The 15,619-nt window shown below is 55.5% G+C and overlaps 1 protein-coding gene across 1 annotated transcript; it reads left to right on the top strand.

The window, feature by feature from the left end:
• The first annotated feature begins 9,717 nt into the window (after nt 1-9,717).
• On the top strand, nt 9,718-11,566 carry LOC129585536 (uncharacterized protein K02A2.6-like). The gene is made up of 3 exons (XM_055478250.1): nt 9,718-9,792; nt 10,401-10,964; nt 11,060-11,566. The coding sequence occupies exons 1-3, from the start codon at nt 9,718-9,720 to the stop codon at nt 11,564-11,566; spliced, it is 1,146 nt and encodes a 381-aa protein (XP_055334225.1).
• Nucleotides 11,567-15,619: the final 4,053 nt, after the last annotated feature.

The raw sequence follows: 15,619 nt of genomic DNA on the forward strand, positions 1-15,619 counted from the left end.
GACTCACCGAAATCAATGCGAAACTCGAAAGGAGGTTTGTTGTCCCTCTGTTTATGCGGAAAAACATTATCCAGTCCCTTCATGATGGAAAAACAGGGAACCATTTTGGATACCGCAAAACCATCGAAGCAGCCAAACTCCGGTACTACTGGGAACGAATGAGCTGCGACATACACGACTACATCGACCGATGCCAGACGTGTATTTTCGGCAAAGTACCGCGGCGAGCTACCTACGGTAAGCTGCAGCCGACCGAAGCTGTTGCGCCTTGGTACCGCGCCTTTGCTGACTTTAAAGGACCTTTACCGGTAACCCAAACAAAGAAATACCGGTACATCGCCGTGGTGGTCGACCAAATGACGAAGTTCACCATAGCCCGGCCGATCAAGACAAACTCGGCCAAGGAATTTGAGAAGTTCTTTGTCGAAGAAGTCGTACTAAAGTATGGCATGCCACATACAATGCACTCCGACCGGGGCACGCATTTCACGGCAAAATCTTTTGCCAAAGTGGCGAAATTCTTCGGCATCGAGCAGACCTTAGGATCCTCTTATCACCCAGAGGGCCAAGGCCAAGTCGAACGCCAGATGCAAACGATCTGGGACGGAATTCGAAACTTTGGCTACGCCGGCGACGAACATCGTTGGCACCGGGCCCTACCGTACGTGATCTCCGGCATGAACCGTGCCGTTCACGCGACCACTGGATTCTCGCCTTGCCACATGCTGTTTGGACGAGAAATGACCATACCGCAAGACGTCCTCGCTGGGACCAACGTCCCAGAAACCTTTACGACTAACGAACGTTATGTCCAGAGGATGCAGGAGCGCCTGAACCGGGCGCATGAAATTGCCAAAACGCAGATCGAAGAAGGGTTCCTGCGGGATACGGCTATCTATAACAAGAAGAAGTCGCAGGCCGAGTTCAAAAAACGGGACTTGGTCCCCCTAAAGAACTTGGTGGACGACCCGACCAATCCAAACAAGTTCGAAGGCGTCTACATTGTCATCGGCATACCTAAGCCGAACACTTATTGGATCCAAGAGCGGGACACCGGTGTGGAACACACCGTATGTGTCGATCGCCTAAAGCCATACCTTAATCCGGACGGCCCCACCCGCAGAATAACTCGCTCAACTAAGAAAAAGGGCGGCGACGCCGAACCGGAAAGTACAGAGTCAGGAAGGTGCACCAACAAGACAGAGCCGGACAAAAGCAAAGATGCGGCTTCTCCTCCCGAAACCAAACTGGAGGAGCTGCTGAGGAAGCAGAAGCCCGGAAAGGGCCCGTCCAAGAATCTTGTGGCGGAGCAGCAAAAGACTTTGCAAATCCCAGGCTATGGCCCACCTTACCTAAAGACCTCGGACTCAGCAACAACAGTGAAGCGTGGCCCAGGCCGACCTCGAAAGGCCAAACCGGATTTCGAGACACCGGCGCTGACCAAGCTTCAAAACCAGCCATTAGCAGTCATTGATCCAACTTTGGCCCCGGCGGAACCGGAAAATGGGACATCCGTCACGGACAAGCCCGCGGCGCCAGAAGAGCCAAAAGTAGCCCCGGCGCCCAAGGATAAGCCCAAAAGACCAAAGACGCCCAAGAAGCCTAAGGCAACCCTTACGGCCCAGCAAGTCCTTGAAGAGGACGTAGTTGCTGAAGATGAGACGGATAAAGACTTGCTCACTCGTATAACCACGGGACGAGAAAAATCAGAGAGAGTCATAAAGGGAAAAAAGCAGAAGTCCAATACGCACCCACCGGGCGTATCGGACAAGTCCAGTACAGTCCCACCGGATGTACTGGACAAGACGGTTGATAAGGCTGGACAAAATATTTAGCGTCATTCTGAAATAGCTAAATAGCTTTAAAATAATATCCGACATGGTAGACTTAGAATTAGTCTGGCTGAGGATTTTTGCAAGCCGTAGCCGATGCCAAGCCGGCTGCTTAGGCCGGCTGGGAGCTCCAGCCGCGATAAGTTAGCCGGCTAAGGCTAAAAATGGCAGCGGCCGGCCGAGAGCCGGCTAAGTCGCGGCTTAGCCGGCGACTGGCCAGCCGGCTGGGAGTTCCAGCCGCGATGAGTTAGCCGGCTAAGGATTTCAGCCGGCCGTCAGCCGAAAAGTCAGCCGTTTAGCCGGCCGTTGCCATCTCTAAACTAACCTAAATTGACTAACCTAAATCTAAATTACCAGTAGCTTAGAAGTAGCTTAACTTGGTCCGATATCTGACATGATAGCTTAGACGTAGCTAGCCGTACATTGAACTAACCAAGTAGGTAGGAGTCTAACACCGCGTGATTCGTCTCGTGACAGCGCCTCATTTAACAATGGAAGGACGCCGACGCACCGATCGCTCTGATGACTCCCACCGCAGTAACCGTACACACCCATATTCACGACCGGAATGCCGGTCGGGCGGATCTTCCGCTCGGTCGTCTAACCGGCCTCCGAGTGTACAGGTACCTAACATTAGGGCCATTCTAACCGCCGAGCAGTTGGCTACTATGTCAGTCGGCCCCAGTTCACGGGCCGACACACCGCTACCGCGTTCCCAGCCTCTGCCACCTCGAGCCATTCCGCCACAACTTTGGCCGCCAGGGACATTCTCTGACCATACTGGACTCTTGGTGAATGCAGCAGTAGCTGGTAGCCAGCCAAGCTCAACGTCGAACCAAACGGTCCGACATTACCCCCACGGCCGCACCGGCCCTCCTCAACGAATCCTCCTCCTACCGACCACTTCGGCAAATTAGCCGGTCTTTACAACCGCGGCAGTCGGGCCAACGGTCACGACTACGCCGGTCCATACTGGACCGCGACCACAGTTTACCCCGCCGCCATATGACAACTCACACTATGGATATCCACCGTATCCTGCGCCTGGACCTTCAAACCAGCCGCAGCCGGACACAAACCCATGGCGATACCCACCACCGTGGATGTATCCGCCTGGACCTTATGGATATCCACCGCCTTACGGCGGATATGGAGCATACGGCCAGCCGCCGTATAGCCCACCTTCAGCGGCACAACCTGACCCTACGGGCCAGGTGCCGTCTGATTCATCCATTGAGCCTCCACGAGCGGGACCGGAAGCGTACCGAACTGCAGCGCCGTCGGAAACCCAGCCAAGCACATCACGGCCCGACGGGTTACGTGATTACCCATTACGGGTATTCGTGGACGGACGACTCACCGTGTACAACCGGCCAGAAGAGGTTCCACCGGAATTGGCGGCCCAACTTGGCCTGGCCGAACCGGAACCGGCGACAAGGCCAGCACTGAATTCAGTGTTAGCCAGGCGTGAGCAGACTGTCCCACCGACAGAACCTGTGTCTTCGCCAGAACCAGAAGATGAAGAAGATGAAGGGGACGTTCAATGGGACCCAACAACCCCACCAATGAGAATTGAATCCCCTACCGAACCTCTGGCTGACGGCCGGACTCCACTCTACCAACTTCAGGACAACCTGAAGGAGGTAGAGAACGCCATCCGAGAACTGGAGGTCATGATTCGAGAGTTAGACAGGCGAAACCCTCACTACCGTGAGTTGGCCCAGCGCATCGTCCTCGATCAAGACGAATTCCGGCGCCTCGCATACGAACTTAGCGAGGAAATCGCGACCCGCCAGGCTTAAAATGAGATTTTCCCATTGCATGACCAAACCGGTCAGGCATTGCTGGCGGCATCTCGCAGGCTGAGGGATCAGCTGGAACAGCATCGGACGGAAAGACAGCTGACCGAAGGATCCGTAGCACTAACACGTCCGCCACCAGCACCATCAGCACCGCCTCCTCCATTGAACCGAACAGTCGTAGTTACCGCTACGACAGGGAAATCTTCCGCGCCACCAGCGGCCCAGCCTACGTCTAACGACGAGGCAATACTGAGGGCCACTGGCTTGGAAACGCGAGAACTGGCATCTTCTCCGTACGACTTGAGGGCTTACCCAGACATACCGCCCCTGGAACGCGAACTCCACGCAGCGGAACTCCTGGAAGAGAAATTCCGCAAGGCCATCAGTGGCCTAAAAGGCGTGGACATCGCCACTCTACGGAGAAAAGTCGCGTTGGGCTTAGAATTCCAACGGGTCCTGGAATACATAACCAGGATTCGACGGGCCATGCTGCGGTTCATGGATAAGCCATTAAACACGGCTAATTACGCGCCAGCACTGCGCGATTTCCGTAACCGGCAGTACCAGCTTGGCCTGATAGAGGAAGCACTTAGGCGCGTGTTGCCCAAACCTCGACCGGGGCAGCCAACACGCGTCGGACAAACTGGACTTCTCACGCCTACACAGGACTCAACAACGCCAACCGGCGCAAGAGTTGAGACAACGCTTCCTCAGAATCATGCGGATCTCGGCTGAACGATTTGCAGCCGGACCAGCACTTAGTCGACCAGCCAGCGCGTCGGACACAGAAACCAACAGCGACATCGAATGGCTCGACATGCCAGATCCGATTCCAGTACCACGATTGACAGTTCCGCCCGATCATATGGTCGCGCCAGAACGACAGGTCCACCCGAGACCAGCCTCACTGGTGCCGCCACCGGACATAGCGGAACGCCTGGTACGGATCATGAGGGGTAACGTTACGCAAGGCAGACCGGTTTACACGGACGACTTCCAGGTACTGAACCAGCCGGCCAACGTCGATCAACCGGCCCCTCGGACCTTACGTCAACAATGGGACGAAGAGCAGGCAGCAGCGGACCAACGGTTACGCGATGCCGACACCGGGCCAATGCAGATGACGATACCTCAAGTACTGAGGATTCGGCACCTTATCAGGGACGCCGAGGATATCGAGCGTCGCATTACCAATCGGATCCAAAACCTCAGCACGTCTGACCCAGGAGTGGCCAGATTAACGGACCAGCAGCAAACACTGTCCCAACGGATAGCTTTGCTTAGGGAGATTACTCCGAATAATACGATGCCCACCGGCCTCGGACTAAGAGTCTTTGATATTCTAACGAGGGGGGTCCGCGAGACTATCGAAGAATACTGGAACGTCCAACGACCTGGCCCGTCAACGACGGCACACTCCAGCGACTTCGACCCGGTAAACGAATGGCGACCATCACCAGTGTCCGCGCCAGCACCTTTGGCCCTGACATACGAACCGGTCGCCCCAGCACCAGCTGGACAACCAACTCCAGCTGAGTCGGCTCAGGCCCTAACGGTGCCTGGTCCAACATTAAGCCAACCTAGGGACACTGCTGGAACTGCTACAGCGGGCAGCAGTATAGAAGTCCCACCGCAGAACGTCGAAATGGACGTGAGCCTGCCGGATAACACCTTAGAGCTTTTGTTGGAGAAGCCAGTCGAACCGAAGTCGACACCAGTCCAACCGGCTGGTGAAACGACAAGTCCAATGGTTGTTGATGCACCAACGGTGTCATCACAGCAGATGCCGAAACCAATCGAGGGCGACACATCAAGTGGAACCCTTATTGTCCGACCAACGGACAGGAAATCCACAGGAGGAAGGCCAGAACCAGCCACTCCTGCCACAACAAGTGGTCCACAGTCGCCCAGGTTTAAAAAGAAGAAGAGGACTCCTCCAGAAGCAGATGAGCCTCCTTCACAACGGTCACTTCCACCTTGGCAGGGACCAAGAGAAAACATGGAGCTGAACCGTCTGACCAGGCCCACTCTAACAGCGTGGAGTGGTCCGCCAAAGAACTTAGACGTCCCTGGCCCTACCAGGCCCGGCCCGTCCATACTTAAACCTAAGAAGGCGGAACCACCGACTTTGACGCTTCGAGGCCTAACGACCAAGAAGAAGAAGTCGCCGCCGAAGAACTTTCCTGGCAAAGGACATGTGCTTTCACCACCGGAAGCACCAAAGATTCCGTCAGGAACGACTTAACCTTTGCGGGACGAACCTCCAACGAGGCATCGTATCCGACTGACTCAAAAAGAGTCATGGGATGACCCGCATAACCGGGCTGTAAGCGAGATCATAGAGGTTGATCTGCGCTTAAACTTAACCGGAGAGGACATGCGCCAGCGACTACGCGCCGGCGATCCAACATTAACGGACCGAGAGATTGACCGCACCAACCGGGGTTGTCAATTGTTGGTCCAAGAACGGACAATCCTCATCAGAAAATTGATGGCCATGCGGAGCAAAAAGCCAGGCCCTTCGCCAACGCAAGTTGCCTAGCGAAATCATTGAGCATGCCATCTACATCAGGGGCCCACACATCAATCCAAGGGCATGGACAGTCGAACCGCGTCCACGACCAGGCCAGCCAGTAGAAGACGAACTTCCACCGGAAGAGGCAGAGAGCGAGGACGAACGTCCTCAACTGCCTGCGGCCTTTTGGGCCGTCTCATCCAGCGAGGAGTCGGAGATTGAAGAAGACTTGGACGAAAACGTCCAAAGGGAGTTATATGAGACCAGTCAGGTCCGGCCACCTTCAACGAAGGAATCGCCACGCCGAAGCCGATCTCCATCAAAAAGGATTTCTCCCGGACGCGCCACATCAACTCCGGCGCGAATGCCCTGTATGCCGGCCATCGAACCGGCGCCTGCCAGGTTCACACCGAGCCGGCCAGGCAAGTCCCCGACCAAAGAGAGGATGGACACCACACCTCCTCCACAGCCAACCATGACCATTACTGTGGAAAGAATTGCAGCACCTACGGTGTCTGCAGGTTTATCACTTGAGCCAGTAACGGTCACAGTTAGGACTCCTGCACCAGTGGTCGCAGAATCGGCCAAAACGACGGTGCAGATAACTCCGGCTGTCTCGGACCAAGAAGTGGAAGCTGACACGGCCCTTATGCCCATGAGTGCTCTCACTTCTATCGAGCAGAGACACTTAATCATCCACGCAGACCAAAACGAGCGACGGCGATACCGATTCTTGCTAACGAAGAGGCAGGAGGCGAAGGAGCAGAATAACATGGAAGAATATGACATGTTATCTGAGATGCTCGCGCCATTAGTTTACCGAATGGTAAAAGACTGCCGGACCCGTCGCAACCAAAGGGCTTTTCCCCCACCGGGGCAAGATCCAATGATGGCCGAAGCACTGTCGTCAAGTGCACCACCAACCGTGGTACCACCAAAGGCACAACTACCAGCGGCTTCAGAGCCAATGGACACTACTCCGTCTGGGCCTGTGGCCATAGCGCCACAGCCAGAACCAGTCCAACCGGAGGAGCCACCGAAGGCCACTTCGTCGGCACAAGAATTGGCAGGCCAAAGTTAGTCCGGAACAGGGCCAACGGCCGCTGCTCCGACAATACTGACGAACATGCCCGCCAGTGTCGACGACATACCTTTTGGCCGCCCAGTATCATTCCCTATAACCGGGACACTGGAGAACTTGGCACTTGGCATGAGAGTGATCCACTCAGCTAATTCCCAACGGAATAAGCTGCCGAGAAAAGCCAAAAACCCAGAGAGGGCCAGACCGGCCTCTCGTCCAAACTCCCCTCAACCGAGTGGAAGTCAGGCGGCCACACCTTGGCACAACATCTAATCCAGAGGCCGAACGGAACCGCCAGAAGAAGCAGGCGGCCAAAGATAAAAAGACAGAGGCCAAGATCACCCAGCTAGAAAAGCGGCTGTCAGGCGATGACGACGTCCAAGTCCTATCGGACAGTCCAGACAAACCAGCAGAGCCCGTACTAAATCGTCCACGGCGAGATCAGGAGTATGAACCACGCTTCGGGACAGAACCGCCCTCAGAAGAAGTGATGCTCCCCGCGCCCTGGGACGACGAAGCCGAGCTACCGGATCCTGGACCGGAGGCCACACACACAGAGATCCCAGCGGACCACTATGTGCGATTAACCGTGGCAGCCGCCAGGGCTATGAGGCGCGCAACAGGACGAGACATGTACCAATGCCTCGTCTGCGTCCTACGATCTCGGATGAAATACAAGGAAGAATACCAGGGCCTACCGCCGGCGGACCGTGTACTAACGGCACCCTTTATGCGGCGGATGGTATCCCGGATTCTGGACATGGGACTTCTGGTCCGCACACACCGTGACTGGTCCAGCATGATGGAATAACACGTGGCCCATCGGCCAGCAGGACTTTCCCATAGCAGGGACTTTCCATCAGATATGCAGAACTATCGCTTATCTGCATAATCCAAGAGGCTCCAACCTGACCGATATCGCCAGGACACTCAACGCCCTCTACTACCAGGGAGAAGAGAACCTGGATAAACTCATTACCAGACTGGCCGATGAGCTAATTGCGCTGGTCTGGGAAGGAACCCTGGAAACGACCAACGCACATAGGGCGGAGCCAATTCGCTTCACTATTCCGGGATTCATCCCACAGAAGACCCTACTGTCTCTGTATGTGTCACACGACGTTGACACAAAATGGGATCCGGACAGAAAGAAAGCAGTGGGACCGCCAAAGGACAAGTTGACCGGCAGAGCCAAGGAGGCTTATTTAATCTCCCAAGAGGCCAAACTGCCCGGTCCGAAGAACTTGCCGGTCGAAAAGCCCCCTCGACCATCGGTCACAAGGAGAGAGAGGGCCGCACGGCAAGAAGAGGAAGATCAAATGCGCGCGGCCGGAATCCGACCCGTGCCTAGGGACACTGTGTCACTGCCTAACGCAGCTGGCCAGTCCAGACCTTCTTCACCGACTCCATCAGCCACATCAACCAAAAGTCGAAAGACCACGGCCACAAAGGCCACGGCTGCAAACAGGAGCCTGAGGAAGGGCCCGCTACCACCGGGTCGAGACGTATCAGGCTCCGAGGACTCCGAACCGGAGGACTCAGAGGAAGAACAGCAAGAAGAGCCGGACCAGGACCAAACCATGGAATCCCAAAGGTCCGACTCTGACGACGATGATGACCAGAGCCCTGGTAAACTTACCATGGACGTCCCACGGGACCATGACACGGAAATCCTACCTGGTTGTCAGATATATGTGTGTATACACATCACCTTTCTGCATAGCAACGTTATGTATACGAGTCAATGTTTTGGTTTTTGCTGACAGTCAGTCAGCGACCTGCGTTCGATAATAAAAGTACATTTATTATCACGTCACGACAAACTGGCGTGAAGGCCACACGACCTCACGCGGTCTGATTCCTTACACAAAATGTCGACCCCGGCGCCGATAACGCCTGCATCGCCTACTTCGCCATCAGCCCCCACGACGTCCAGCGAGAAGACTGGATCCGGGCTGATCAAGTTTGAACCCGCGAAGATGACATGGCGGTGGTGGCAATTCCAATACAGGAATTACGTGAAGCTACGGAAAATCAATGACCTGGAAGACCAGAAGTGTTTGCTGCTAGATTCACTCGGGATCGATGCGGGGGAAATGCTTTTTTCCATGTGTTTACCTACTGATCCCGAAAATTTCACAATTGCGCAGCTGGTGGACAAGCTCGAGCATGCCTAAGTGAAGAAAACGAACGCCGCCACCGAGTGGGCGAACTACTTTAAGCTGCAGCAAGAGTCCGGTGAGACCTTGCTGGATTTTTCAAATCGCCTGCGACGAAAGGCATTTCCCTGCGGTTTCCCAGCCGACGTACTTGAGAAGAATATGTCGGCGACCTTTCTGAACGGAATCGCAAGCGACGCTACACGCCAACACCTGCAATCCCAGACCTACACCACTCTGGAGAAGGCTCTGGAGATCTGCGAGGAGTACGAGCTCCGGAGAAGCAACAAGAAGGGCAGTACGGCGCCTGATGTGGCTCGCGTGGACAATGCACGCCGTGGCGGCGGCGCAAGAGGAAGAAACCGCGGCGGCGGCCGAGGCGGACAGCAACGGCGCGGCGCTGGTCCGGACAGGCAGCTCGCAACTAGTAGTAGTACAGGAAGCGTGTGCGATGGCTGCGGCTCTAGCCAACATGTCCGAGCGGAGTGCTGGGCGAAGGAGCTAGCATGTAAAAACTGTGGAAGAAAGGGTCATATTGCGAAAATGTGTCGAAGCGGGAAGCAACCTGCAACCCAGCAGCGAAGAGACGGACGACGGACATTACTCGTGGAAGAGGAATTTGACGTCTTGTCAGTGGACACAACGGGGGGACGATCCATCCACGTACCAGTAAAGCTGGATGGCGTGCCTGTGTCGCCCGTTCTGGATACAGGATCCAGCGTGACGATTATTGCGGCCGACACGTGACGATCAACCGGATCCCCGAAGCTGTCACCGTATACGAATACTCTGCGGAGCTTCACGGGGCACACACTAAAGGTCATCGGTACTGCAACCGTGGAAGTCGACCACGCACGCACTCGCAAGGCACTGCCGGTTGTGGTGGTGGCCACTGGTGGAAACGTGCTGGGTAGAGACTGGATCCGCGCCTTGGATCTCAGCCGACTGAGTCTGCGGGATTTGCAGTCGACCAGGGTGTCTACAGTTTCCGGCACACTGGAGGTGTAACAGCTGCTGAAGAAGCACAGCGCAGTTTTCCGTGACGAACTGGGCCATTGCAAACATTACAAGGCTTACCTGCACTTGAAGCCAGGCGCGACGCTTGTATTCCGGAAAGCTCGATCAGTGCCATTTGCCTTTCGCGAAGCACTGGATCGCGACCTGGATCGCCTGGTGGAGAGGGGCATCCTTACACCAGTGGAACGGGCCGACTGGGCAGCTCCAGTGGTGACGGCGCAGAAACGGGCTGGAGAAATCCGCACCTGTGCCGCCCTTAGCACGGGACTCAACGACGCTCTCAACGTCCAGCAGTACCCGCTGCCGACGCCCGATGAGCTGTTCGCGAAGCTGAACGGAGGGAAACAGTTCAGTACGTTGGACCTGGCGGAAGCGTACGCCCAGGTGGAGCTAGATGAAGAGAGCAAGAACCTGGTAGTGATCAACACGCACAAGGGGTTGTTCCGGTACAACCGACTCCCCTTCGGTGTCGCCTGCGGTCCCTCCGTGTTTCAGCAGATCATGGAAAGTGTCCTCCAGGGATGCGAGGGAGTCGCCATTTACCTCGATGACATCATCGTCACCGGGGCGACGGAAGAGAAACACCTCCGGAACTCCAACGCCTGGAAGAGCACGGTTTCATGCTGAAGCGCAGCAAGTGCTTCTTCCTTCAGGACTCCGTGGAGTACCTGGGGTTCGTGGTGGACCACCGAGGTCGCCACATTTCCCAGGACCGCGTCAAGGCACTCCGCGATATGGCCCGGCCGACCAACATCAGCGAACTCCGAGCGTTCCTGGGTCTGGTCAACCATTACGGGAAGTTCGTACGCGACCTGTCCGGAAAGTGTGCGCCGTTCCACAATCTCCTGAAGGCCGGAGTCGCCTGGTCCTGGTCCAAGGACTGCGAAACGCAGTTCCTCTCCTTGAAGGAGCAGATTGTCCGCGCGACGTTCCTGGTTCATTACGATCCCCGGATGCCGCTGGTCCTCGCCGCGGACGCGTCACAGTACGGCGTTGGCGCCGTGATCTGTCACCGTTTCCCGGACGGAACGGAACGGCCAATCGCACACGCCCCGAAGACGCTCACAGCCGCCGAGAAGAACTACGGCCAGATAGAAAAGGAGGCCTTGGCACTGGTGTTCGGGTGCCGGAAGTTCCATCGAACTCCTTGGACGATATGACGTACAACTTTCAACGTACGACCCTCAGCTGAGTGACGGGAATGAATATCCCCCTAGTCGCCCTAACGGGTTGCACTATCTCAGCGAGGACGTTCGATACGTCGTTAAAAAGATGCTGCGCGTAGGTTGGCTCAAGCAGACTGTTGACGAGCCAGAAGCCCAGCAGCGTTATGCAATGAAGACTAACCCACCAGACCGATATGGCCCTCGCCCCACTGAACCCGCCTCCTTGGCCTCAACCAAGTCCAAGAAGAAGCGGCGCACTTACCATCAGTGACCTAGGCGTAGAATTCGCATAGGGTCTCGGGGGTGATCCCGATATAATTCACCGGGCAAGAAAAGCCTAGTTAACAAATTACACGTAAAATTATATGGACGTAAAACATAGGGCGTAATTATCATAGGGACCTGTCATAGAAAGCGGACTTAACCTCATTCTGCAAGTTTCATTTCTGTTACCACAGAGAATGGGACTTACACCGCAGCAGAAGTACGAGCCGTGATTTTCGGACTGCAGACGCAATAGCGGGGATCACTTAAACCGCCGGGACAATTCCTCACGGGAATTGTTCCCCTGCGCATACCACCTGCGGCCGGGCTTCCGCGACAAGACCGACAGAGCCTACTGCTTCTACTTAGAAGTGGTGAGAGGCAGTTTCGACGCATACTGTCATATGACCAGCCGCGATGGAAGCCATCTGTTTCCTCTATTGAGGGACCATAAACAGATAGAGATCTACGATCTCTACATCAACGCAGTGGCGACCGACAACCTGGCTGGAGCAGTACCGGAACCCCGATCCCCCCACTCAGCCAATCGGCTCGAGACCAGAAGGAGCAACGGGACCGGGAACGTCGAACCCGTAACACGGGTTCTGACCAGTCCTCAGGGCGTGGCCCAACGGCCGCCCCGAGAAATTACGTACATCAGCCACATCCGCAGCAGCCATCGTCAGGCTCTCAATCCTACGGATATGGGTTGCCTATACCGACGACATATAACCAGATCCTGGAAAACATCAACAAAGCAATGGTTGACCAGGTAGCTAAGCAGCTGCTGGAAGGTGGACTGCTGGATGCCTTGAAGGGCCAATATCAGCCAGCGCGCACTGAGCACCGCCCGCCACTGGCACCGCTACCGCGGAACCCAGATGACTTACGTCATCAGATTCAGAGTCGCAACCAGGACCAAACTGGCCGCCAAAGTCGTAGCCAGCCCGAGGAGCGCCAAACGCGCACATCACCCGGGAAGCGAAACGAGGCCAAGTCTAACCTGGTTGTCGCTCAGTCCACCAAGCGACCAGAACGAAGTGTCAGCTCGGTGGCCCACAACATTAGCATTCAGATCCCAATGGAGACGGAGTCCGCACCGCCGTCATCGGACCCACCGGCCCGACAAGACGTAGGCGTCAGTGCCACGGACTTCGATCCATATAAACATGCTGAGGACCAAGGCATCAATATCCGGCCATTTCCCCACCGGGTGGTGACGGATTACATTATGGGCGCCATCCCATACCCCAGGGACAGATGGGCCCAAGTCGACGCCATGGTCCAGAATCTGCAAACCTTCGTCATCCGGTCCGGACTTGAAATGGAGATGCAGAAAAAGGAGTGGCCCCGTGCTTTCAGCATGGCGGAACACACTGAGAACCGTTAGGGCTACTCAATGGTCCGTGACAATGCTCTATCGAGCATCACGGACTCTATCGAACTTACTTGGACAGCCTGTTACCAGACCGGACTGGAATGACTTGTGCCAATTGCACATCAAAAACGACCAACTTGACGTCGTCAAATACCTGGCCCAGTTTGTCCTACCGGACGCAAACGCCAGCTTCATCATCGCAGCTTGTAGAGCCGCCATGGAAATTCCATGCAAGCCGGCCGATTATAAGGAGGCCCCACTTGGAACGTACGCCTACTCGTACAACGGCATGATGATACGCATCTTTGCCGCCAGACTTGGTCACCTACGGAACTCGAAGTTGCCTATCGGCAGGGGAAGATCATTCCTCGGTTACTGACCCAAGTGGCCCTCCTTGGAAACCAAATCCACGAAATTGAAACGGGAGTCAAAATTCAGAGCGCCCTGAATGTTTTCAGGAGCCGCGCTAAAGACTACCGTTATCGACACCCAACGGACTTCGACGACGGAGCGGAGGCGTTCGTTAACCGAACGGCAGCGCGGAAACTTCCAACGAAGTTTCGCACTCAGCGATCCTCGACAGGATCGTCCGCTCAAGTCCAGACTAAGGCCGTACATTCTGGCCCAGAAGTCCAGCCGACCAGCGCCTCCAGCCAACCACAGGACAACCTAACTGAACAGGAGTTGGCGGACATGGAGGAAAGCGTCGTCGACCCACTCAATCCTGGGTTGGGCGACGGCGACCAAGCCGGACAAGGAGGGCAGGAACAGGCCAACGGCCATTCCTGCATGTTGGCCCTAAAAAAGGACCGACATCAGCTGGAACCGGATATGAACACCACGATGGGTATCACCCAACGGTTGTAGCCCTCGCCCAACAAACGTGGCTTACGGCCATGTACCGTCCACCTCACCAGACCTTCATCCCTGGATCTTAACCGGATTCCCCGGATAGGCTCTGGCTTAGCGGCTGGGACCATGAATTTGGCTCGGCCATCCCAGACCATCCGACGGAGTTTACCGGACCGAACTTGGCACAAGGCCCCGTTCACCGGCATGGAAAGGATCCAGCGCCCAGAAGACGGCGACTGCCCGCATAGAAGTTGCGACAAGCCATGGATTAGCCTGGCCCGCATAGAAGTTGCGACAAGCCAAGGCCAAGTGCTGGCCCATAGAAGTCGGACCAGGCCCGCTGTGTGTCCAATGGACCATATGCAGCTCACGAGTCTAGTTGCCATACCAGGCAACTGGGACAAGTGAGTACGGGAGCCACATAGAAGTTGTGGTACACCCACTTTGCATGCCATGTCCAACATCCTCACCACGGACTGCCCAGAGGCCCATCCAAAAGATGCACCGCCCCGAGGCCAAATGAGGATGCTTCTAGTTAGAAGACCGACTCCTTTGTGGAAAACGCCTACCAGCGCCCACAATCTAATTTTTTGGAGTTTGGCCCGGCCAACCTGATGTTTTCGTCAGACGCCACTTAATTTTGTTATGGCCACGGTCTTAGGGAAACTTACCCGTCATATCTGACATGGTAGTTAACTCATGGCCCACGGCCATTGAGGCGGACCAGACTTAACCAGTCTGCAACTTTGGACCGTCGAAAAAACGAGTAAGTCCTTTTGGCCCGCCATCAACTTTGGACCGTCGAAAAATCGACTAAGTCTTTTGGCCCGTCCAACGACGTGGCCACTGAAAAATCGACTAAGTCTTTTGGCCCGTCCAACGACGTGGCTCATCAAAAAACGACTAAGTCCACATCGGAGAGCCGAAACCGGTTATACAGGACCCACACCTCAGCAAAGGCCAGAAGCAAGGCCCTGCCATTCCGGAACCCTGTATCCCGGCCCAGAGCATGTCAGAGAATGTCAGAGACCGAGTTTGGACCGCCCCAACGGGTTTGGTCCATCACCCCACTCCGGTCCTGGGACTTAGCAATTTTTCCATTGCGGCCCTTCTGGACTTAGAAAATTTTTGGACCTAGGCGCATGACCAAACCGGCATGCAAGGCCAAAACCGGTCCAAGTTAGAGACCCATATGGGCCATCCAAACGGAATCGGTCTAAGCATTCTATTTTGGTCACAGGAGTACCCCTCCTGTCCAGAGGCATTACTCTGGCCCCATATGGACCGCCCAACCGGGCTTGGTCCGCCATACTGAACTAGGAAGGGGAAAACTTGTCCTTGCGCATGCAACCGTGCCCTCCTTATACCGCACCGCTGGAATTACTACACTGGACCCCTGTGGATATCTCTGGGAACCGTCGCCTCGGATCTACAGGATCAGAACAATCCTATCGGATAAAGCGGACCGTTGACTAGGACCCCTGTGGATAACCGCGGCCCTGTGGTATACCTAGTCGGAATAAGCCATTTTTGTCTAGTTTTTTAACCAAACC

This window comes from Paramacrobiotus metropolitanus, unplaced genomic scaffold (genome assembly GCF_019649055.1).
Source record: "Paramacrobiotus metropolitanus isolate TYO unplaced genomic scaffold, Prichtersi_v1.0 Parri_scaffold0000017, whole genome shotgun sequence".
NCBI classification, from domain to species: domain Eukaryota; kingdom Metazoa; phylum Tardigrada; class Eutardigrada; order Parachela; family Macrobiotidae; genus Paramacrobiotus; species Paramacrobiotus metropolitanus.

What these genes read in the sequence shown, in the direction of transcription:
- LOC129585536 (XM_055478250.1), top strand. Translation starts at nt 9,718, where the DNA reads ATGCACGCCGTGGCGGCGGCGCAAGAGGAAGAAACCGCGGCGGCGGCC. An exon ending in ACAGCAACGGCGCGGCGCTG is followed by an intron (nt 9,793 to 10,400) that starts GTCCGGACAGGC and finishes GAGGTGTAACAG; the next exon opens with CTGCTGAAGAAGCACAGCGC. An exon ending in TTTACCTCGATGACATCATC is followed by an intron (nt 10,965 to 11,059) that starts GTCACCGGGGCG and finishes TTCTTCCTTCAG; the next exon opens with GACTCCGTGGAGTACCTGGG.